Source organism: Pseudorca crassidens, chromosome 21 (genome assembly GCF_039906515.1).
Source record: "Pseudorca crassidens isolate mPseCra1 chromosome 21, mPseCra1.hap1, whole genome shotgun sequence".
Taxonomy (NCBI): domain Eukaryota; kingdom Metazoa; phylum Chordata; class Mammalia; order Artiodactyla; family Delphinidae; genus Pseudorca; species Pseudorca crassidens.
The window spans coordinates 6703096-6729179 of NC_090316.1; the positions used below are offsets into that span (position 1 = coordinate 6703096).

The following is a 26084-nucleotide window of genomic DNA, read 5'->3' on the forward strand; positions in this document are numbered from 1 at the left end:
AAAATAAATAAATAAATAAAAATTAGAAAACATCCTTTGGAAATACCAAAAAATATAAAATAAAATAAGAAAGGGAAACAAAAAGAAGGAACCGTTGACTTCCCTCTATAACCTCCTACCTCCTTCTCCCCTGATCTCCAAATATCTCTAAACATCACTACCATTTATCCAGTTTCTCAAGGCAAAAGTCTAGAAGTTAACCTTGATCCTTTTCTTTCCCTCCAGTTCCACATCTAATCTATCAGCAAGTCCTGGGACTCTGCCTCTCCACATCTCAAATCAGTCTGCATCTCTCCAGATCTTATTCTCTTTTACTAAAAATCCACTGAAGGCTACCCAGTATACCCAGAGGAGAATCCAAGCTCTTCATCCTGGTTCATGGAGCCCCATGTGGTCTGACCTCCAGCTACCTCTCTGTGTCAGCTCAGACCTATCTCCCCCTGCCCACTTGGATCCAGGCATACTGGCTGGCCTTCGTTCTGATTTTGAAACAGCCAAACCTTTTTTCTGCCTGAACTGGTATCCCCTACACAACCTGGATTTCTCCTTGATGTGCTTTTCCACCACTCATCACATGACTAGCTCCTCTTGTCAACCAGCTCTCAGCTTAAATGACTCTAAAATATTCTCTGTCACATCAACCTACTTTGATTCTCTACCTAGCACTTATTCCTCTCTGATATTTCTATCTATCCATCCATCCATCCCTCCATCTATACTTTCACAAATAAAAATTCCAGAGGAACAGGGATTTTCTCGGTCATGTTCACTGCTATATCCCCGGTACCTGGAAGGGACCAGCCCACAGAAAGCATGCATTGCATTCTTGTTTTAAAGACAGAGAGAGAAAATTTTAAGATGATATGGAAAATGCCATGTCAAAGGAAAGCAGAGGGTACCATGGGAGCACAAAAGAGGGGCAGCCAACCCAGCCTGGGAGAAGACTTCCTGGAAGAGGTGCTACTTGCGTTGTTGATGAGTAGGTGTGCAGGAAATAGGCAGGTTGGTCTTACAGGTAGCAGAATCACATCGAAGTGATTTTTAGAACATCACTCCAACGTTGGATTGAAAAAGCTGCGTATTGGAAAATTCGAGAAACAGAGACAACAGTTAAGTGATTATTAAGGTAGTCCAGGCCAGAACTAGGACCATGATTGCAGGACTGCATGGAGTAAGAGAGAGGGACACTGTCTTAGACAATAATAGTATTAGGAGCTGAAGAAAAGGATGAGTGAAAGTGAGCTTTATGAGATAACTGCAGACTTCAGAGTCAAGAACTAGAAGGATGGGGGTGGCATCACTTGAAGAAAGGAGGAGGAGCCGACTTGAGACAAAGAGGAAGATGATGAGCTCAGCTTTAGTCATGTTAAGTCTGAGATGTGTGTGTGGAGCACTCAGAAAGATTCTCAACTAAAACATTGGATATAAGAGTTGGCAGTGAGGGTTGGTGGTACCAAATCAGTTAGGAGTGTTTCCACACCTGTGGACTTGGGAACCCTCATATAGGTGGTTGTTAAAATGAAGAACATGGGCTTCCCTGGTGGCGCAGTGGTTGAGAGTCCGCCTGCCGATGCAGGGGACACGGGTTCATGCCCGGGTTCGGGAAGATCCCACATGCCGCGGAGCAGCTGGGCGCGTAAGCCATGGCCGCTGAGCCTGCGCGTCCGGAGCCTGTGCTCCGCAACGGGAGAGGCCACAACAGTGAGAGGCCCTCGTACCGCAAAAACAAAAAACAAAAAAATGAAGAACATGAGTGCTGCTGGATAAAAAGGACAAAGGGTGAAAAGAGAGGGCAGCAAGCGCGAAACCCTGGAAATAGCAAAATTTAAGTGTGGGTAAAAGATATTATATGAAGGACAGCCGAAAGGAATCGTTATAGAGGTGGGAGGATCGCATGGCTGGTATCTTGGAACACTGGATGGATTTTTAAGAAGGAGGGAGTCATGGGCAGAGTCAAATGCAGGAGAGAAGTCGGGTAAGGTAAAGTCTGAATGCTATCTGGATAGTGTAGAAGGGGACTGTTTCGAGGACCTCAGGAAAAGCATTTTGTGGAGTGGTCGGGAGAGAAGGTGGATTTCGGGGTGTTGCAGGAAGAAGAGCGGGGAGGAAGGGACGATGGTGGTGTGGACTGTTCCTTGAATAAACTCACCTTGCATAGAAAAGGGAAAGATCCGCGAGGAAATGAGCCTCTGCTGAGAATGACGGGGTGGGGACTGGAGGAGAGGCCGTGCCCCTTTGCAGTGAAGAGCATGGGCTCTGACATTAGTCAGTGGGCACACAGCTCAGTAGTTGTTTGACATTGAGAAAGTAACTTAACCTTTCTGGGTTTTGGTTTCTTCATCTGTAACATGGGGATACCAGGACCTATCTCATGGGGTTATGAGAATCAAATAAGATCATTACCATAAAGCTAAGCACTGTGCTTAGCTTGGGCAGGCACTCCAGTGTGTTAGCTGCTACTTCTGTTGTTGTTGTTTCTAATCTTGAAGCGTGTGATATCTGAAGATATCTGAGATTGTGACTAACCAGTATTGATACTTGCGAGGTGGTTGATGAAAAACAAATAAAGAGACTGGCGAATGCTACTGGTGACCCAGCTGGGATGGATGAGGAAGTGTCAGGGGGAAGAATGACATTTCCCACAAAGATGTTTACTTGATTTCCATGTTGTGTAGGACTGTTTGACGCCTTTCAGGGAGCTCTGTGAGGGTAGAAGTTTATACCTAGTTTTTTCATTGATGAATTTCCAGAACGTAGATTACTTCGTTTTGTTAATTTTTTGTTTTTGCTTGTTTTAAAGATGGTGATAGGTTTGTACTTCGTCAAAAACAGAAGCAGAAATTGGTGGTAATCTTGACATTGGTGGTTGTAGTTGAAGCCTGCTCTAGTCTTGCCTTTTACCCAAATACGAAAGCCTTTAAGTGCCAGAAACTACACAGGGGTGACCAACCTTGACCTCATATCATGTCAGGTTATAGCTACAAGGAATTTTAGGGACAGAAATACTAAGATAACAAGAGCTATGCCAATGGATGTGATGATTAATTGAAATCTTGAGTGTAAAATGGCCGTTGTGCTTCTTGACACAGAATGAATAAACAGAAAGTGTTTATTTCTTTCCTCTCCCCTAATAACTAACACGGTCACTGGCTTGGGGATAGATTCTTGCAGAGAATGTAATATGGAAGAAATGATGCTGGATTGAGATTCAGGGGTTCTGAATTCTCATACCACCCATATCACTCATTATCTGTGAAACTTAGGCATTCACTTTATGTCGTCTACAAAATACATAATAATAATTTCCCTACATTCCCAATGGGATTATTGTGAGCATCAAATGACATCAGGCATGAAATGCTACGTGAATGTAAGGGTGCCATTATTTTGGTCCTCAAAGCCACCTGTGACCCAGACAGACATTTCTATCTTGGGATGAGAGTCAACCATGCCTTTGGAATTTTTTTTAGGCCCTGTGTTCTTGTGTTGGCACAAGAAACCCAGCTGCTACCTTGAAACACAATATACCACCGGTTACTTCTAACTAACTCTAAAACATTAGAATGTCTAAGTCCCCTCTCTATTAACTCTCTATTGCTGCGTAACAAAGTATCCCCAAACTAAGTAGCTTCAAACAACACATATTTGCTATCTCACAGTTTCTGGGAACCAGGAGTGATGCCTGACGTAGGCATCCGAAGGCTTGACTGGGACTGAGGGATGCGCTTTCAAGATGGCGCATGGACCTGGCTATTGGCAGGAGGCTTCTGATCTCACCACACGGCTCTCTCTCCATGAGATGACAGCTAAGTTCTTCCAGAGTGAGAACTCCAGGAGGAAGAGCAAGGAGGAAGATACAGTGCCTTGCGTAACCAGGCCTCTAAGGTCACACACCATTTATTCTACTCTTTTCTGTATTTGTTAGGAATGAGTCTGGCCCCATTGAAGGGGAGTTGGGATGGAGACCAGACTCCTCTTCTTGAAGGGAGGTGTGTGAACGAATCTGGGGACATATTTTAAAGCCCCCACAATTCCCTAGAGTCAAAGTCAATTCGCAGTCCCTTTGGACATCACCTGCCCTCGATGGTGATCCACTTAGCACGGGAACCTCATCTTCCTTCTCACTTCTCAGTCAACTTCACCTGCTTGCTCAAGTTCTCCCAGTAGAGTTTGATTTATGTTTACCCGTATGTGCTAATACACCATCTCCTTTAAAACCGAATATCTCTGGAAAGATGGAACACAGTGCCTGGCACAGAAAAGAGTTCAATGAACATTAGTTCAACGTATTGAAAGATCCCTAATGGAAGTAGTTTATCTGATCCTTTCCAGGACACACGTTTTAGTAAGTGGACGTGAGGATTTGGAGAGTAGGAACAGGGATCGGGGAAAGGGGTCCAGTGGGAAAAGGAAGAGAATCAGACACTCAGATCCCAGCTTTACAACTGCACGTGTTTATGGAAGGCAAGGCTGGGAGGTCTGGAGGTGGCCTGCAGTCTCTGGCAATGCGAGCGGCAGCAGGAGCTTGATGGGTGGGAAGATGACCTTGAGAGTGGGAACCACCCTGGGGAAATCTCCCAGAGGCAGCGAAAGAAGAGGCCTCTTCAGAACTGGAGAGCCCGAAGGAGTGAGTGAGTCCGGCGAGTTTCAGAGAGGGTTATTATGTGAAACCTTTCCAAGTAGATTTGAATTTTGGAGAAACACCAAGCTGTAAATTCATCTCAGACCTTTTCAAAGGCATTCGATGCCACGACAGCCCTGGCTGTCGACTCAGCCAGTGTTTATTGAGCCGCCGTTGTGTGTCGAGCGCTGTTCCTTTGGCGTTCACATTTATTATCTCATTCGATCCTCACAAACACTGTATGGGAAGTTTTATTATCATTCTCCTTTTATAGGACATGAGCGCTCAGAGAGGTTATGTTCTTTGTTCAAAGTCACCAAGTTAGCAAGGGGGAAAAACGGGGCTTTGAATCCAAGTCTTTACGTTTGATTATATCACAACATTCCTCTCTTAAAATGGGAAGTTGCAAATGCAGATACATCCTGGATTAACGAACATTTCTTAAAACATAGCATCTCTCCCTGAATAAAAGACTGGTGTGGGGTAAGGTCTAGGCTTATCTCATTCCACGAAAAGCACCTTGCTCTCGATGACATGGTTTTACTGCAGTGACGTTTAAAATGGGGGTGATGATTTTCGTTCCGGATCTCTTCTGCAAATCCATGTCTTTCCCCACAACAAATTGCCCATCTTTCGCAAACATCCAGGCTATACCTAATCTATCCTCTACTACATGACAACTAATAACAGCCTAACTACCAAAATAGTCCAACAAAACAACTTTACAAAATGTCAAATACTTGACTTTCAGTTATACTTTAAATTGAAAGGTCATTAGGACAATTTGATATCTTTCTTACTGTCCTTACCTGTTAGAATTTGCTCATCCTCCATTATTCCTTCAAGGAAGCAAAACATTTTCTCTCTGTCCCTTGAGTTTCTCTAGGATCTCTGGTTTCCACCCCTGCCCTCCGGGCTCGTGTGCCATCCATTCATAGTTTCGTTCACGTAGGCAGTAAGCGTCACTCATTCACCATGTATTTACTGAGCATCTACTCTGTGCTAAGCACTTTTCTAGTCACTGATGAACCATTTCTGGTTGCGGGCCAATCCCTGTGCTCAGCTCTCTGGACACAGATGTTGTGTAAGACGCCACGACTGTGATGAGGCCCTGTAGTATAGTAGGAGGCGTGATGGCATTTCAGCGGGGATGCCATGGAGACGTGTGAATATTTACTTCTCTAATAGGAGCAGTGCTATGATTAGTTATAATATAAAATATGCTGTTATTATATATGATGCATTGTTTTACCCAGGGGTCATAAGACACCTTGGAGAGGACATGTCGGATAAAAAGCAGGCTTTCCCAATATGGCCACTGTGTTAGTCTGGGACCAGCTCCTCTGGGAAGCAGATGCTAAGAGGATTAAATGTGCAAGAATATTACTGGGGGAACAACGGTGAGAGAAAATGCGGGGTGATCCAGGAGAAACTGGGAAAGCTGTCAGACCGCACGGCTGACCCGGGGTGGAGGAGAGAGGGAGGAAAGATGGGTGGAAGTGTCCCAGATTCCTGTCATCCAAGGAAATCAGGGCCTTTGGAAGACAGAGAGGAAGGCTGTCTCAGGGGATCTCCTGCCTTCAGGGAAAGGATCCTCCTTGACCTCTCGGCTGCCCTCTGTCTTGGTCTGGTAGAAGCAGTCAGGGGACTCTGCACTTGGGTCCCTTGGTCTGAAACCACCCTCCCTGTGGAAGCAGGTCCCTGAGGCATGTTCTCGGGGACCCATAGTGGTTGTGAGCCCAGCTCTCCAGGCTGAGAGGGCGGATTAAGCAAAGCATTTGCTTAAAGTGTTTTGATAAATTTTAGGAGAAGTCCAACCTCAATCTGGCTGAGTTGCATTTTGGTGGAAATGAGGATGGATGAGGGCAGGTATTGAGAAATAATAAGCAGAGATGTTCCGTAGCTAAATAACAGAGTCTGATATGTTCATCTAAGGGGTTTAGGCAGTGAGGAGACATTGGCGGGTTTTAAGTAGGGAAGGGGACTAATAAGGTTGTTGGGTTTTTTCCCTCCAAATAAATCTGTGGATGGATTAGAAGATGTGATAAGAAACAAGGAGAGCAGGTAAAACAGGTTATGTTCTGACTATGGCAGTAATACCAGAAATGCGGAAGCTTGGAAAGGTGTTTGGAAACTAGAATTAGTGACCCTTGGTCACCAGTTGTGTGTGAGGCATCTGTGATTTCCAGGTTTCTGGCTCGGGCACTAGACAGTGGGGTCATTTCCTCAGCTAGGGAGAGACTGCATGTAGAGACACTGGTTTGGGGAAAAAAAGAATGCTTTTTGGACAGTGTGGCATTTTAGATCCCTCAGCACTGATTTACCCACAGCTCAAACGATGACTCAAGGTTGCAGATGCAGACTGGGAGTTGTGAGTCTTTCCTTCCTGGGAGGCATTTTAACAACCCGGCATGGTCAGCGGCCGCCTTGAATCTTGTAAAGTGAGGGGTTTAGCGAGCGTGCTTCCCTTGCGTCTGGGTATCGATTTTGACCTTTGTCTACTCAGCAGAAGTCAGTAAAGAGAACAACAGCCATGAATTTCTCATCACATGGACAAGGTACTCTGTCAGCCCGTCCCTGTCTCTGTCTTCCTCTGTCCCTTTGGGAGGATGCGTCCTTGCTTTCTCCAGACAGGTGTGTGGGGTGAACCTGCAGACACTGGTCACGAGCACCCTCATCTCTGACAGCTGATGATGGATGGATGGAGGGGAAAACATTACCTGGCTTCCTTGACCCAGCAAGGCAGAAATCACCAGAATCTCTAGTAAAACAGTGTGCTTTGGTTCCAAACTTCACTTCCATTCTTGAAGTTTCATGACATTCATTCAGGCAACATAAAAATTTCCAAGCAAAATTGTATGCGTAAATCACACCATCTTGGGGCAAAGGAGAAAAGAAAGAAAGATTGCTGTGATTCTCTGGGGAATGTGAAGAGGGTTTCAAAACAGCATTTTTAAAGCACTTACCTGTCCCAGGAGGCATCTAAGTGCTTTTGTTATGAGGTGCAAGCTCCTTCTGCTTTCCCGCACGGTGGGCCAATAAATCAGGACACAAAGTGTAGGGGCAAGGGATAAAGACGTTATCTGGAAAGCCAGCAGACCAAGAAGAGGACGGACTGCTGTCCTAGAGAACCTTCTGCTGGCGTCTGGATGCTAGTTTCTTTTATGGAGCAGAGAAAGGGGGAGGTGAGGAGGTAAAGTAAAAAGGCCAAAAGTTGTTGCAGTATCTCCTGGTTTGGGCCAGACTCTGGGAGGCTGTGTGTTAATTTCTTCTTTCCTGCAGCCATTCACAGGTGGACCTGGTCAGAATGTTCCCTGTGAGCTAAACAAAGGTATTTTAGCTTAAGGCTTAGCACAGGAAGCGGGGTTCCCAGAGATGGACCATTATGTACACTTTAAGCTATAGGCACCATCCCTTTAGTGATTAACTTGTAGCAAAAGCAATAGAACACAAGGTTAAAGTGAAATAAACAGATCCAATATGGAGTCAGATTTGTTCTTCCTTAATTGCACTTTGTATCATTTTTCCTTCACCTTCCCTGTCTCCTCCTCCTCTCTCTCCTCCTCTTGTCTTTGTCTGTATCTTGTTTTAATTCACTAAATCCTAAAGGATGAGGTCACTCCTAGGTCCAGAGCACACTGCTGGTTTTCCAGCTGGCTCACCGTAAAAGCCTCAGCCCGTACCAGCCTACAAGGCCTGCACTCACCTCACCGTCGTGCCTACAGCTTTCTTGTCCTCCTGCAGACACACTCCCCGCTTTGTTACTCCTTGGACACCTCAAGAGAGCTCTGTCTCAGAGCTTTTGCCCTTGCTGATCCCCTGCCTGCTCTTCCTGACAACCACTGGCAATTTCCCAGCACATGCAAGTGGCAAGTCTCCTGACCACTCTTAAAAATTCCAACTCTAATTCCTGCCTTGCTTTATTTTCTTCAGAGTCCCTACTGCCTTCCGTTATACTGTATAATTAACTTATTCTCATCCAACACCAGCCTCTCCCTACCAAAATATAAGGCATGGATTTTTGCCACTTTGATTTCCTGTTGTGTCCTCAAGCACATTACAACAGTGCCTGGCTCTAAAAGGGCAACTATTAAAATTCCCATTCATTTTCATTAATTAATAAATATTAATAATTAATGGATATTAATAGGACTGGGCCGAAAAGCTGGAATGGTTTCCCCAAGCCGCTTATTTAGTAAATGGCAAGGCTTTAATTCAAACCCAGATCTGTGTCTGGCCCACGATCCACGTCCTTTCCACTCGAATAGCCAGCTAAATACCTTCCTATATTCAGGGAGTGGCTTCTGCACAGGGGTTCCTGCTTTCTAGACTGAATTGTGGTCAGGGACCCGATTGTGCGAAGGCAGGAAAGGAGAGAAAAGTGCTGGGCCACGAGCCTGCGGGGGGGTTTTCTGCTTACAGGAGTTCAACGCAGGGGCCTGGGGAGATCACTGGAAATCTTCCTGGAGCCCAGGCTGCGTCGCCTGCACACAGACTCTGGGAAAACTAGTGGCACGCGCGAGCCAGCCGAAGGCTCCTCTTTGACTGCAGGCGCAGATGTCTGTGTTAACGTAAGTTGCTTCGCCATTCGGAGATGGGAGTTAGTCAAAATATGCAAACGCTGCACCTTGAGAAATGCCACCCCTGGTCATGTTTGCATTTCCATATTTGTTCCTTGTTAGTTTAGTGTGTGTGTGTGTGTGTGTGTGTGTGTGTGTGTGTGTGAATGCTTTTAAAAACAATGACGCTCTACTCAGACCCGGCCCTGGTAGCAGGCTGTGTCGGAGTCCGTTCAGAGGATCTGGAAGAAGCATCATTGAGCCCTATTTTGGTGCAGCTGGTTGCGCTGCACATAACCTTCATTTCTGCAGCAATTGGTTAGAGCAGAGTGCTTCCTGACCCTGGCAGCTCACAGGGAGCCTTGGAGAGCCGGGCTCCCCTCCCCCTTCCCTACCTGCCAGTCAGCAAGGAGCAAAGGTCATGGGCTGGAAGGGATAATTATGCTGCCTCAGGACCCGGTGCTCCCCCACGAGGACCACTGCAATGTAATTCATTTCTTCACTCTTGCTTCTCAAGTATTAACAAAAAGTCAACAAAAAAGGCTTTTCTTCTCCACCAGGACTTGCCAGCCCTGGATGAGAGCAGTCAGCGTGAATTTTAATCAGAGAGTCTGTTTTTCAGCCCTGAATTTTCCATAATCCATTTTTTTTTTTGTCTATTAATTGAAAGCGAATATGCGTAGAGTTTGAGAACTGATGGATTTGGACGCCTGGGGGCCCAGTGGCTCACATGCTGAGCTGGGCTGGCGTGCGCCTGTCGGCGGAGCCCAAGCTTATGTAAGAGGTCCGTTAGAAGATGATGTCTTTCTTGTTAAAGTGATTCACCCTGTGGTTCTTTAAGTGGGTCAGCCAGTGCTGTAAATGAATTTACACAAAAGGAAATCACATTTTCTCTTTATTTATTTTTATTCTTTTAGTAATGAATCTGTAGAGGGGGTGAGATGCACGCCCTGGGTAAGGGCGGGGGGGTCTCCTTACTCAGATCTTCTTTTTTACTGTATCTGGGCTTTTGCTTTGCTTGCTTCCAGCTACTCTACCCTGCTTACCTTTTCCAGGTGTGTGACTGTCATGATGCAAGGGCTATGCCCACCTGCCTCAGAACGGTCCGAGGCAGGACCACTCTGCGTTGGTCCTCTAACTTCTCCTGCGATCAGAAGGGCCCTGGAGTGATGGCGTTTGAACAGGGACACGTAGATCTTTTTTTGTTTTTTGGCCAAGATTTAGTGAGAGGGTATCAGTGTTTCAGAGGATTATTGGAACCAGAGCAAATCATGCCTTGATTGTGCTTTTCCCACTTGATATTCTATAACATTTTTCTTCTACTTACTGACTGTATTAGTTTCCTAGGGCTGCCGTAACAAAGTACCACAAACTGAGTGGCTCGACAACAGAAATTGATCGTCTCCAAGTTCTGGAGGCCAGAAGTCTGAGGTCAGAGTGTTGGCAGGACCCTCTGAAGCTCTAGGGAAGAATCTGTTCCAAACCTCTCTCCTAGGCCCTGGTAGTTCTTTGGCTTACGGCAGCATAATTCCAATTTCCACATGGCGTTCTCCCTAGATCTGTGTCCAGCTTTCCCCTTTCCCAGCATCTAAGGATGCTGGTCACATTGGAATTGAGGCCCGTCTTACTGCAGGATTACCTCGTCTTAACTAATTACATCTGCAGTGACTATTTCCAAATAAGGTCACATCCTGAGGTGTTGGAGGTTAGAACCTCAGCATATGAATTGTGAGGGGAGAGGGTGGGGGACAGAATTCAGTTCATAACACTGGTCATTAGTTATATGTTGTTGCCTAAAAAATTACCCCTAAACTTGGGGCCTTATAAGAATCCAGGCCTGACTTACCTGGGTTCTCTGGCTCTGGGTTTCTCCTAAGGCTTCCATCAAGGCTGCACTAGGGGTGCATCTACTTCTAATCTCCCTCAAGTGGTCGTGGGCAGGATCTAATTGCTTGTGAATTGTTGAGATGAGGGTCTCTATTCCTCACTAAATACTGACCAGAGGCATTTCTGGGCATGGGCAGCTCACAACCATCTGAACAGGAAAGCGAGAGGGCAAGAGAGAGTGTGAGATGAGATGGAAATCACGGTCATTTATAACCTAATCTTGCAATAATACTGTCCATATCCTATTCGCTAGAAACAAGTCGTGAGCTTCAGCCCACACTCAAGGCGGGGGCGTCACACCAGGACATTGGTACCGGAATCCAGGGACCGTTGGAAGCTCTATTCGAAGCCACTTACCACGGTCTGTCCTCTGAGTCATCCTCCTTTTTCATGAACGCTAATACATGCTTGCTCCCAAGTAGTTTGCTTGGCCTGCTGCTTGCCAGGAGAAAGTCTGGGGTCTACTGGCCTCTTTTCACTTTGTACTGTGTCTACTCCTTTTAGTCCAAAATGACAGTGTTTCTGCTGATATCATTTTCTCAAAAACTCTGTGGGATTTCTGTGACTCCAGTAGGGGTTCACTGGACTAGAACAAGGTCACATCCACAAATCTCTTTGGGAAAAGCCTTCCTCTAGCTTTGGGTCCTGTTGAGAAGACTAAGAGTCAATGCCCAATTGTCCCATTGAGACAACCCGTAAGGCACACCTTCAGTCTCTTTACAGGCTGCTGTGCAGGACCCAGTAACAGCCCATGCTTTGATCTTTTTAGAGTCTTAACCCAGGGTTCTGCAGTCTCACTCAGCTCTGTCTCTAGACCACATTTTTCTGACAGTGCTTGGAAGCCATTTCTTAATTTTAGCATCTTTTTCTGTCCGGAGAGGCTGAGAATTTTCAAAATCATCAAGTCTTTCTTCCTTTCCTTTTAACAGTTCTTCCTTCAGTTTCTTACTCTTGCAGTTTACTATAAGCAGCAAGATGAGGCCAGATGTCACCTTCAACCCAGCTTAAAAATCTCCTCTGCTGGATCACGAAGTTCATTAGTGCTGGTCAAGACTGCTTTGTGAGGGGGAAACTATATTTTAACAGCCCCTCTCATGCATAATTGCAACCCACCCCCCATGCCAACTCCCTGCTCTTCCATTCTTACTCCACCATTGGCTTCATTGCCCTTTGCAGTCCCTGACCACTTAGGCCAAGGTTTTCAGGATTCCCAGGCTGACAAACATCTTGTTTCCAATAGCTCAAGTCTGTTAGATTCAAGTCCTTGGACACCCAGAAGTCCAAAGTGATAGAGATTCATCATGTAAGCAAAACACTGATGATGCTGTAGTTGGCTAATATGTTACTCCCACAACACTATCTCAATTAAAATGTATAAAATAGTTTTTAAGGAGCAGTAGAAACACATCATTGCATAAAGTTATAATTCTAATGATTTACATTTGAATAGCTTTTCCCACCCATTTTACCATTTACGAAAGGTTTTCATTAACCTACTTATTCCTCACAAACATCCTTTGCAGAAGATATCTTTTCCCCAGTTTCGAGCTTTGGGAACTGGGGCTCAGAAAGGTCAAGTCATTTTCTATCAGTTACATGATTTAGAGGATGTCACGTGACATTGGAATTTCAGACTCCACACCTGCGCGCCCTACTCTGCATCGTAGATGTCCTGTGGGGACAATATGGAGGGTAGAGTCGTTTGGAGTCGGGGATCAGGGTGGATATTTTTATTAGGATGATTTCTAGATGTGGCTGAATTGTCTCCGCATCTTTGAGTTTCCCTACCACAGACACTGCAGACACCACTGCCCTCTCTTTGTAGTGTGTGTTTTGTTTTGTTTTGGTCCAGACCTGGGTGCCCTGGAGGATGCTGTACCAGACCACGGTCCTCCAGAGGCTCTCTGTGAGCACATGCTGGCCTTCTTGGTCCTATTCCTCGGCCTTCTGGCAAATTTATAAGATAGAGTTTGGCTCTATTGGCAAAATGTCCTGACATCTTTCCGTAGTGAATTTGGACATCTGCTGAAAGGTTTGGCTGTGTTTATAGCTAGTGCTGATTAGCAAATAGACTGAGTCTGAAGGGAAAATAAATTAAAAAGGAAAGGAAAAAGTTGGTATAGAATCTTCTCTATCTGTGGATTTGTCATTTTGGAGTTTGTGATCATTCAGATGGGGCTGAACTTGGAGCTGGATGACTTAAAGGGTTGAGTCCGTCTGCAGTACAGTGACCTTGGCCGGGCCACAGGGTTCCAGCATGATGTAGGTTAAAGCACCTAGAGAATATATCTGTCCATCTCTTGATTGAATAGTTGAGAAAACTGAGGCTTGGGGAGATGAAGCTATACTTGCAGTGTAGCCATTAAGTGGTAAATCCAGGCCTCGATCTTAATTTAATGCTCTTTCTGAGGTCACTTGTTCCGTCACACGATGTTTTGGTGTTTTGATAAGAATGTAAGAATTGTCAAATAACTTGTTATAAAAATTGCATTGTTATGTTCGTCCAGCAGGCTGGCTCAGGGTACCAGGGTCCTCCGTGACCCCTCCGTGACCCATGTGTTGGTACAGAACCCCGTGTTGCCTCCAGCAGCTTCCTGCCGTCTTACTATCTATCTTGGCATCTTCCCCCTTGCAGGCTGGCTCTATCCCATCCCACCAGATTTCCCAGTTGCCATCGTAGCAATCAGTGTTGCTTTACAGCTTTTATCCCTTCTGTTGCCGGTCCTTCCCTTCCCTCTGACCTCACCACGAACCCCATCAACACATGCTTCTGCCAATGTGTTCCTTTGCTTCCACTACTCCATTTCATCGGCCTTCGACCCGTCTCTGCCCAAGGGCCAGCTTTGGAGAGTAGTTTTCCCCTTCTAAAATTGCTGACCTGAGCATGCCAGGAATTAGCGGGAATTGCTAGCCTCCAGGTTGCCAAAAGACAGGTGCCCCAGGATGTTTGCATGAGAGCTGAAGGAGAGGAAGACAGTAGATCAGGAGTTCGGACATTTCCCCTTTCCTGATCCCAAACTTAGAGCCACTGAAGTGTTTGAGAGAAGAGCACAGATTATTTGAACATAGTGATGGTCAGTCTGTCCGTGAAATGCATCCATTGTTTTTCTTCCTTTTTTTTTACATTTCAGGGGAAATTGATGGATTTTAAATGGTTACAGAACTTTTTAAAAAAGAACTCTGACTTATGTTTCAAAACATCTCTGATTGCAGACACTTTGATGGTTCTAGACCATCACTGTCCAATAGAAGATCCTGTGGTGATAGAAATGTTCTGTATCTGCTCTACACAATGCAGTAGCCACCAGGTACAGTGGCTTCGGAGAGCTTGAAATGTGGTCCGTGTGACTGAGGAAATAAATTTTTAATTTTATTTAATTTTAATTATTTTACATTTAAATACCACATATAGATACTGGGTACCACAGTGTAGTCTAGACCACTTTAGACCTTTTTTCTTTTCTTTTCCTGCCGGAGTGGATGTTGTAAACTCATCAAATATTAGCATTCCTCCTACCCCCAGTATCTTTACGTTATACTCTGTGGTTTCCCATGACCTTTCGTGACTCTGGAAACACATAGAAGCAGAGATGCCCTTGGGTTCTAGAAGGCAGTCTCTCTTCCACACCCTGCCTCTGTTCCTGCCAGTTACATAAGCCACAGTAATCGACTTCGCCTAAAGCAAGGGCCCCTACAGCAGAGTAAATAATACCAGTACTAATAACGATAATGAGAGACCACGTGTATTCCTTGTTCCACGTGCACAAGATACATAATACTTACAGGTGTTAACTCATTTAATCTTTTGATTTATCTATTTATTTTTGCCTGTGTTGGGTCTTCATTACTGCACACAGGCTTCCTCTAGTTGCGGCGAGCAGTGGCTACTCTTCATTGTGGTGTGCGGGCTTCATATTGCGGTGGCTTCCCTCGTTGCGGAGCACGGGCTCTAGGCGTGCAGGCTTCAGTAGTTGTGGCTCATGGGCTCAGTAGTTGTGGCTCGTGGGTTCTAGAGCTCAGGCTCAGTAGTTGTGGTGCATGGGCTTAGTCACTCTGCGGCATGTGGGATCTTCCCGGACCAGAGATCGAACCCGTGTCCCCTGCATTGGCAGGCGGATACTTAACCACTGCACCACCAGGGAAGCCCAACTCATTTAATCTGGAAACAGCCCTGTGAGCTTTTATGCTATTATTATATCATCCCCATCTTATGGATCAGGAAACAGAGGTAAAGGCCACAGAGCCCATGAGTGCCGGCTCTGGGATGTGAAGCCCAGCATTCGATGGGGGAGCTCACTCTCTGACAACTGCAGAGCTGCCTCTGCCTTATGCACCACTGCAGAGAAGCTCCCGGCCTGCCCCCTGCACCTGCTCGGTGCCTGTCCCACACGGAGGTGGGGTTGGGTGCTGTCTGCTAAACCAGAAGCAGAGCCAGAGAGGTCTGCTACTGCGGTACTGCAGTGCAGTTGTGGCACGAGTTACCTAGGATCAGCAAAGCCTTCACGAGGCGAGGGCATAATCCTCCAATGGGCCACCTTCACTTCCGACACCAGCCGCAAGTGCGGGGGATCCCCAGACTATCTGTGCTTCTGACCAAGGGCTTACAGATTCCAGGGTCCCTCCCCTGCCTCAGGTTCGACAGTTCACTAGAAGGAGCTGCAGAACTCAGGACAGCACTAGACTTATGATTACAGTTTTATTATAAAGGATAAAAATCAGGAGCAGACAAGATGCACAGGGTGAGTTCTGGGAGGGTCCCAAATGCAGAGCTCCTATGCCCTCTCCTTGTGGAACTGGGGGCACCCCCCACGCTCCTGGCACATTGATGTGCTCACCAACAAGGAAGCTTAACTGAGCTTCAGTGTCCAGAGTTGTTATTGGGGTTTTGTTTCTTTCAGTATGATGGATTGAATCATTGGCCGCATGACCGACCTCTTGGGGTTTTGTGTTTTTCAGGATGTTGGATTGAATCACTGGCCACATGACTGACCTCTGTCTCCAGCCTCCCTCCCCTCCCCTGCGGTCGGTGTAGCATCATTTGCCTGAGAGCCTCAACCCTCTAATCACATGGCTGGTCTTTCTGGCATGACCAGCACCCATCCTGAAATTATCCCGGGACTCACCATGAGTCACCTTATTAGGATAAACTATCAGGGCCCACCGTGAATACCAAAGACACTCATATCACTTAGGGAATTCTAAGCGTTTAGGACCTCCACCCAAAACCTGGGATGAAACCCAGCTGAATTCCTTATTATATAGCACCTGCATCAGAAATGTTTCTTTCAAGTGGCTAAGATCAAGGATAAGGACCTTCGAATTTCTAAATTTTGGTGGTTACTAGACATATTCATACATGTTATCTCGTTTAATCCTCCTGAAACCCCCACGTGGAAGATATTCTTGGTGTCTTTGTATTACAGATGGATAAACTGAGACTAAATAAAGTTGAAAATGCGGTACACGAATATCCAGGTAGTAGAAATTGGTGTGGGAATTTAAAACCAAGTTTCCTAACTTTAGATTAGAAGTCCCTTGAACCTATAAGAAAAGGGGTAGAAGAAGATAAGAATAGAGATAGAGATGCTTTGAATTCTTTTTTTTTTTTTTTTTTTTTTTTGCGGTACGCGGCCCTCTCACTGCTGTGGCCTCTCCCGTTGCGGAGCACAGGCTCAAGACGTGCAGGCTCAGTGGCCATGGCTCACGGGTCCAGCCGCTCCGCGGCATGTGGGATCTTCCCGGACCAGGGCACGAACCCGCGTCCCCTGCATCGGCAGGCGGACTCTCAACCACTGCGCCACCAGGGAAACCCGGCTTTGAATTCTTAATTGTGTTTCTTGTCTGACAATGCAGGATGGAAGTGGACTTGGCCAGGATAGGACAGGAAATGAGGACTGTGTGAATCTGAGTTAGGTTCCTTCCCAAGGAGATGATGATTCCCTCTCTGGTTTTTCTTCATGGGTTTATTTGGAGAAGCTCATGCATCAATAAGTCCTATGGCAGGCCTTATCCCAAGCATTGAAAATACAGAAATGGACAGAGTCCCAGGCTTCTTTGCAGGGAGTCAGAAAGTAAATGCGAGATGGCCATAGGATGTAGCGAGAAAAACAATAGAAGGAAGCACTTAGGGTGGGCACCTAATCAGGATGGGGTGGGGGGAAGAGAGAGTCAGGAAAGATTTCCTGCGGGAGATAAAGTAGGAGCTGGGGCTTAGAAACAAACAGGGATTAACAGGCCTAGAGTTCTATAAGGAAATGGTACTGGAATCTCTTGCCTCAGTCTAGGAGGCTGATGGGTCCTGGTGATGCCCCCAAAGCTAGTGCTTTGCGGGTTTCTTGCTCTGTTTGCATCTGCCTCAGCTGTGGCTAGAGCCCCAGCATTGGGGGAATGGGGGCTCGGGGTGTGGGGTGCGGGGTGCAGACCTCGGGAATGCTGAGGGTATATGGGTGTGCCCGGGACTCCATGGAGTTTCTCTTCTGTATAACAAGGACTTTGGACTTTCCGACGTGTTTCCTGAGAAATGTTAGATGCCTCTAACATTTCATCATTTTGTAATTTTATGAAAAATGTTTTGCAAAGCAAAGGAATAGAGTAAACAGGATTTTAAAGAGAATATTTGCCTTCTTAAGGGAATAAATTGTTCTCAAATACCTCAGGAACATTCATTTGCATAGAAACAATGCAAATTCTATAGGAGCGGAGGCTTGTTTTCTTAGGTGTTTTGGTAAGTTAACTGCAGATCGTTCTTGTCAATTGAGCTGCACTAGGTATATTAGGCAGCGGTAGAGCTGATCCATTTTAAATCTTGTATACTTCTGAATATTTGCAATTCCTTGAATGTTCAGAATATTTGAGTTTTCTCTGATCTAGCCTGAATTTTCCTAAATTATTTCTGTATTTAATGGATTATACATATACTGGATTTGCATTTCCAAGAGGGTTTGGAGAAGTCCATCTTGTGTAGCCCAGCTGAACCCCATCCACTTTTAGTTATCTGGGGTTGGCTCATGACCACCCAACAAAGTTCATACAATCTGTTAGGTTGCAAAGCCTTATCTGTACTTTTAACTTCCAATGTCTTGTGGTCTTTCTGCATCTTTCTCCCCCTATAACTATGGAGTGCCCCCCATATCAATCAGACTACATAGACTTCCACTAATAATTAACACTTTGCAAGTATTTTATTTGTTTAGACAGCTCTTGAAGATTTGGGCATCATGGAGTTAGTGCCGTGCACAGAACAAAGCTGTCTTCTTGGTTCTGCTCTCTCTGTGCTTCATCCCCTTCCCTCTTGCCCCTCATTCTCTTTCTCTTCTCCCCTTTTCTCCCCACCCCACTCATTCCCTGCCATTCACCCCTCTCAGAAGCGAAACACACTGCACCCCTTGTCTTAAGCGTAGCAGTTTACCAGTCACTTCCTGTCGCGTGGGCATTTGCTTGGGGTTTTGTTCTCTCCTCCTAAGTGGTTGCTCAAAAGTTTCCAGATACATTTCTTATTGTGTTACATCTTGCCAGGGTTATTTCGTGAAAGGGTATCTTGAGGAAATATGCTTCCACTAAGTGGGATGAGAGCAGCTGCCGGGGATGAGTTCCTGGGCAAGAAGAAGAGCCTGGGCAGACTGTAGAAGCACGTGGGGGTCTGGCCGGTTCAGGAACCTCGAGTAGTTCTCTGTGATCAGAGTTTAGGGTGATTATGAAGGTGATCGACAAAAAGATGGAGCTGGAGAAGCAGGCAGCGGTCACATCGCAGAGCAGCCTTGTTACTGTATTTTTCTCCAGCGGGTGATGGAAACTTAGTGAGTCAGTACCCCAGCGCGAGGAAGCAGCACAGCTGGTTGCAAAGCTGCCAGATAGAAGACCGTGCAATGTCAAAGTCCTGGAATAGGGCATGGGTGGGTAGGGGATGCCGAGGAAATACATGTTCATGAGCGAATCAGGAAGCCAATGAGATTTGTGGTTGATTGGTTATGGGGTGAGGGAGAGAAAGAAACCAGTCAGGGAAAACCCCGAATTTCTGCCCTTGATTCTTATTTGCCAAGTTAGGGAATGCAGGAAAAGAAAGAATAGAGATTGGGAGATGTTCAATTATAGAAACATAATTTCATCTGGAAATATAATTTTAATAACATTGTAACTATCTTAATAAATTGGGCAAAGATGACAAGCCCTTGGACGTCCTTCAAGACACAGACAGCAGGCTGAATAAGTTCAAAGTCACAACTGTCCAGCAACATGTTTGCGGAAGACTCTGGAACATAACTCCTATCTGATGAATCCTGGCCATATCATTTCATATAAGCCATGGCTCACGACTTCGTGGTTCATGTCACTGTAAACTTGCTGTCTGGCTGTCAGAAACTGGGCTTGACAGGGCTGAGGATGTCCACTTTGCTTTTTAATTGGTTTATCAAACAGCGTAAACTCAGCCTGGGATTAATGATTCGTTACATTTTTCTCGAGTCACCGCTTTAAACACGCTTGGTCTGAGCCCTTTCTTTCCTCCTCTCTCTCTCCTTGATAATATCTAAAAAGACTGTACATTTATGGTCATTTTCAAAGGTGAGAACAGTTTAATTTCAGTATTTAAGACTCCTTTTCAGGTATTAAGTCCTTATCAGATGACGTAAGACTTCTATCTCGCAGCCCATTCCAGCATCCTTGCTCTCTGGACCTTCCTGGTCAGATCTGTGAAAGGCGTGATTAGTGGAAAGAAAAGCATTTTTCAATAACTGGTCCTGCACATGGGATTTTCATCTGGTTGGGACCCTGGAATCCAAGACCTGCCTGCAAGGTCATCACATCCCTCCTAAGGCAGGAACTCCAACAGGGAAGAATGTAGATGCAACCCCAAACCCCCTGACCTGGAAACTTCTCTTCCTGAAGATCAGAGATATCCATCCCGAATTGTTCTAAGCTTTTCTCACTGCATTCTAAGACCCTGAGATAAGTCCCAGTAATCTTTAGTTACAGGGTTTTGGGTTTTGTTTTTAGATAATGACACAAAGCCCACATTGTCATCATTTTTACCATAATACAAGTCGAAACTAAAGTGAGCTCTGTGAGTATGATTGGTATGAATACCATGCAATGGAAATTGTCTCTTCAAATCGAATCACACTGAAGACTCAGAAAACAAAGACTGTCCCTCGCCACAAATGGGAGCTATGTAATGAATTCTTTTTTCCCTATGCCTTCCTTCAATTTTCTATTTAAAGAAATTTCTGAAAATACATGAATTATGCAGCTTATCTCTCGAATGGAAAAGAATTTTCTCCTTGGATTGGATGACTGCATATTTATTAATAGCAGTAAAAATTTCCATGTTCTTTTGTATCAAATGGGATGCTGACTAAAATATGGAAGAGCCTTTCCAGCAATAATAACAGTAACCAGTAATGGCTGAATAATTATAAAAGCTGTATGGAACTGAAAGACATTTTAATTTGTCATTACTTCTATGTGTTTAGGAAGGATCTGAATAGTTATTCTGACCATAAAAAAGAAGAGTGTATTATTTTTCCTCATTATGGGATTATGTTCTTAATGTACCACTTTTACTATAAGTTAAAAAAAAAAAAACCTCTCTTGTGGTTTCTTCTAACAATGTAATCATGATTGAAGTCTGCTCAGCTGGGAATATATTTGGCTTTCTTACTATTATGTAGAGATACTGCACTTCAAACTCATTTTCATTTGAAAAGTGTTCATCTTTGCAGATTTTAAAAATGAGATTACGCTTGTTTGCTTAGTGAGAACTTCCAACCTTTATGTCACATTAATTCATGAAGATGACAGGGACTATAGAATTTCCTTAGGTCATGACCGGATGGTAGCAGGAACTGAATATGAGATTCTTAAACAGGTTTTTTCTTTTTATAACAACTATTAAAAAGCATCAGTGTTTACCAGTGTCATTCCAAGGTAAAATTTCAAAGCTATTTTTACCCCCAAAATGCAGGTAGTCTCCATTTGCTTTTGGTCTGCATTATCCCAACAGCATTCAGTTCTTACTCAGGTCTTACTCAGTTCTTACTCATATTTTATGACAGCACTGTTTTTTGGAAAATAAAATGTCATGATATGCTGTGTGCTTCTAGGTGAGTGATAGAGTATTCCTTTGTGACATGTGAATTTTCATTTACCAGATTTCCACTAAGATATTTAGATCTTAGTGTTGAGGGATAGGAAAATCTATGCAAGGATTTTTGACGTGCTCCAGCACTTTGCCGCCCTCCCCACTAAAATATAGCTTTAGGGTCAATGGCAATCGTTAGAAGATACTCGTTTGGCAGCCTGGTTGCAGCCAGAGGATACCTTCAGTACTGTGAGAAAAATGCCCTTCACATCATGTCAACAAGCTCTTTTGCCTTTGATTCTGATCTTTCCCAGGGTTCAGCTCCCACCCTTGACAGCTGATGACCTTGTGCCTTTAACTTAGCCGATTTCGGCCTCAGTGCTCTCACCTTTAAAATGGGGAGAAATGACATACATATTAAAGGTGGATGAGGGGATCAAATTATCATGTAAAATAAATGTGAAAGTTTTGACACATGGTAGGCATGTAATACATGGAGGTATCTTCTTACCATAAAGGAAAACACAACTATAAAAACCCATTAAAAATTAGTTATCTATTTGATTTAAATCTATACTTTTGAGAGTAAAACCAGAAACAATTTCTTCCTATTTATCCAACTGAAAATTTGAATGAATTGAAGAGGGCTTATACTTCTTTGAAGTCTAAATGCTATAATGTTGTCCTTCCCTCCCCAAAAGAGGGTTTGGCAAAGAGTGATACCTGAAACTTAAAGATGGGTGTTTGCAATATGCCATATAAAAAATTCAATTTATTATTTTAATTTTAAAGAACTTTCAGAGTGAATTTAGTGTCTGGATTGCCAGTATAGAGATATCTGTTTTCTTCTACATACACTGAAGTGCATTGGTAATTGAATTATTATATATACATGTTATTTAGAACTTAAAAGGTTCATCGTTATCAATTCAGCTTTATTTTAATTTGATGGCTAAAGTGGTATGGGGGATGGGAAGAGCTTAAGAGAGAGAGAGAGAAAGGGGGGTGGGGGGATAGATGGGACTATGTAATTATGAAAGAAGGTAAGACTGTATTTCCTTCTGTTTTATAGCCTGAAGAATAAGTAGTGAAAACATCAATCAAGAGATGAGAAAAAATAAGTTAGGATTTCTGTGCCGTGGAGAATCGCTTACCAACCACCAGAAGAAGATTCTTTCTGGAACAATGAACATTTCTTATGAGGATTCACAGATTAACATATGACTAATTTCAGTTTTGGAGAGTGAATGAGCTTTCTTTCTTTCTTTTTTTTTTAATTTTGTGGTAAGTTATGATATTTGGATGGTTTTTAAAAACTCTTTCCTGATAATATATTTAGCACACGTTCTCAATTATAATCCTATAGCAAACAGCGGGAGCATCGTTCAAACTTGAAAGCAGTGGAAAATCTCAATTTCCATTTTATTCTCAGATTTCTTCAACATATAATTATTCTGTTAAATCCTTGCTGATCGAGATGTAAACCACTTCAATCATGAAATAAACTTTATTTTTTCATCTTGTTGACGTGATTGGTGGCAACGTGCACAGAACCAGACAAATCACTATTAGTAGAAAATATATAATGGACACAAATTCCCATTTCACCTTCCAAAATGTGAGCCATCTTTGCCATCTGAACCAGAATGAAGAGGGTAATCAAGGAGGAATCCTCGTCTTTTTTTTCTGATCATTCAAACAACAGTTTCTCGAGGTTAAGTCAAGTCCTCTTTTGCAAGCTGCCAAAATAATAACTTAGGAAAAGAATTCGTTTTCCTGCATGATGATCCTCTTAGGCAAAAATGTCTTAATAGCAGTTGACCTTGATGAAACGTTTTCCCAAAGGCATTCGAAAGAAGAATGATCAACCCCATATGAGAGGGAAATAAATGAGGGCTTCTTATGAAGTTGGCCTGAATTGTGGGCTTTCGTGTAGGGCACTGATGATTTGGAAAGAAGTGAGTGAATTCTGAACAAAGGACCGCCTTGGGTATTGAGGTCACCTATTCCTCCGTTTCTCACTGAAGTCCTCTTGCTGAACTGAGATTCAACTTCTTTAGAGAGAACGCCACTGGCGGACTGGAAAACCATTACTCTCTGATGGGGGCTGTCTCGGAGGTTTACGTTTCTAGGTTGAAATCTTCTCCGTGGCGAGTGGATTTGGAGTCCTACAGGCTGGCTGCAGAGCTGGGCGTTTAAATGCTTCTTAGGGCCTGGCTGGGGTTGCCCTTTGTGCATTGTGACTGATCTCCTGGTGTCAGGATTTTCTGTATGTCTGTGATTTTTCCACAGAGAGCTGAGGTGGTTAAAACTCAGTGAGCAACGAATGAAACGACTTAGGCATCACAGTGTTGTCACGGAGGTGTTTGCAATTTGGCACCGTTCTCTTGAGAAGGGTCCACTCGGGAGAGACCAGGCTTGTCAGTCTCCGTGTCTGCAGAGAGAAGAGGCCACGCCGGCCACGCCGTCATGGGCCATCCCTTGGGAAGGAAGGAGGCTTTGAAAGGAAGCAGTCTATTTTTCTGTTTTGGAAAGCACACAAAAGAGGTACAAACCTCCAATGATAACTTTTCTTCAAGTGTGTAAAATAAGGCTTTCTTTGTCAATTCTGCTGTAAAATAAGCATTGTCCAAGTAAAAAAAAAAAAAAAAAGAAAGAAAAAGTCTGTTTCTGTTTGTGGGTGAGCTCATATCCTTCAGTGTTTTTTGTTGTTATTGTTGTTAATAACAATATAGACACGCCTATGAACGTAGATCTCTTTTGCTTTTCAGAAAGGCTGTGCCACACCCTTTATAGATAAGCTCCCAGATATAATAATCAGATTATTTCAGAATTCCTCATCTAAATACCATTGCTCTTTGGCAACCTGTCCAGTGCAAGTGAATACCCTACCAGAGGTGTGTGGTTTGTTTTCAAATTTCTTTTTTTTCTGCCCCTGCAGATAAAGGGAATTGTCATTCCAGTGTACCATGGAGGTGATGATGAATGTTATTTATATTTGGGGAAGCCTTGAATGGAAGCATCTCTGCTGGGGAAGCTAGCTACTTGTTGTTTCTGTTCCTTTTTTGGGGGGTATGGTTATATTTGCTTAATTAGGTTGTGTCTTACCTTCCAATGTCATTAGGAACAACGGGACTGAGATGTAAGGGAACTATTTTCAAATAGCCAAGTTAATTCTGGTGGAGAGGAAGAGCCCCCTGCAGACCTGCTGCTCTGGAAGGACCTATTACAGCAGAGATTCGGGGAAAGAGAAGAGTCCAGGAGTTCCTGTAACATCTCAATTCAAGGGAACTGGGGGAGAACGCTATCTATTTGAAAGAGTGAGGATATCCAAATTACCAATATTTAAAGTATTTGCACTGTTCCAGAGTATTTGTAGCCATGTCAACTAGACTAACCAACGAATGCCCATTTGAAGTTTGACTCCCACGAGAGAAAAATGGTTCGGAGTTAACACACAAGCCTAATGGTGTTCTTACCTTAATGTGAAATGTTTGTATTTAAAAGGATCCTTGCTAAGTGGTTGCAATAGTGTATGTTTTCTCACAGAGATAGAATCTCCTACAGTGCTGGGCATGTAGTGCACTTGCTTTGCAGAGTTCTTCTTTAACTACGGAGGAAACCTTCACGCTGGCTCCTGGGCCATTGGCCACAAATGCCACAGGAATGAGACCCAAGCTAATGAGCTTCCTTTGCACGTAGTCTCCGCAGCCCAACACACTCATAAATACGATCATAAAGCAATCTGCTCAGTAGAGAGGACTCCCGTGATCCCTTTGGCTGATAAAAGGAGTAACGAAACTCCTCAGCGGTTGCTTGACTACAAAGACCAATAGAATTTTTTTTTCCTTTACCTTTTAGATGACATATAAACATACATGGGAACTGCAGGAGTCTTTATACCTTTCCATTGACCTGAGTTTATTAGACCAGTCAGACCAAGAGAAGAAAAACATGAGATAGATGAAAAAATGCTAATACTCCCAGCGGGAAATTTGAGCCCTGGGGTCATTGGGGTGGGCAGGTCTCACACCTCTTCTGAAGCTGATCTTTGAGGGAGGAGTTTCTGACAGGTCACATGAGCACAGCCTGTTGGAACTCCAGTAAGAAAATAACCTTTCTTAACTGTCAGGTAATCAAATAACTACCCTTTCTATGTTCCATCCAAGCTAAATATTCATCGTTCATTTGACCAGATCGTACAAAGAATTGATGGTTGTTTTTTTGTCACCAGAATGAGAATGGTCTGATCAACATACCATTGTGGGGATGGATTTTTTTCTTTTCCTGTTTCTTACCTAGTTTATTCATCCTAAAGTCATGCTAAACTACCTCATAGGTTTGTGGTGTGGATTAGCTAATTAATACATGTCAAGTGCTTAAAAATATAAATCTCTGGATAAATGTTGCCTTAGTTCTCTAGTTTAAGATATGCACGTCAGATGAACTATCTGGTTATTTCATTGTTATCTTCATGTTGATAAATTTGACTTGAAATTTCATATCCAAATATTTTGATGTGAAATGAAATTTTGAGCGTCCCAGCATGGACTGAGGCATCTGACTCAAGTCTGCCAAACGCAACCCCCAAGGAAACAAAAAGTACCTAGAAGCAAAACCAAAGTGTTTTCTTAAGCAGATTCTAAAGCAGGTGTTCTCCAAGGTGGGGTGGAGAGGAGATCAACACTTAGTTTAAAGAGTGTATTAAGTCATTTGCACTATAATAGTTTAAATGCCAAAAATGGTCAGTGATTTATGTTTAAAAATTAATTAGAATGGGGTGAAGGTCATGCCTATATAATGTAACCCTTAATTCCTTCACATGTTGAGTTAAAGAGGGAGGAGTCACGACTAGTCCATATATTTTGGAACACCTCCCTGCAAGAGAGACTGGACAGAAGAATGTCTACCTTGGTCTGTTTCTTCCTAGAAAAATGGTGAA

General features: G+C 44.0%; 1 protein-coding gene across 3 annotated transcripts in view; it reads left to right on the top strand.

Moving 5' to 3' along the window:
- The window catches only part of ZMAT4 (zinc finger matrin-type 4), a 346711-nt gene extending 322885 nt beyond the window's left edge, over positions 1 to 23826 (top strand). Inside the window, exon 6 of one of the 3 annotated variants that reach the window (XM_067722052.1) lies at positions 22215 to 23826. In XM_067722052.1, coding sequence (XP_067578153.1) covers positions 22215 to 22219 — 5 coding nt within the window. In that variant the 3' untranslated portion in view covers positions 22220 to 23826. The remainder of the gene's footprint in view (positions 1 to 22214) is intronic. The other 2 variants (XM_067722051.1, XM_067722050.1) reach the window with 2 other exon arrangements.
- The last annotated feature ends 2258 nt before the right edge of the window (positions 23827 to 26084 follow it).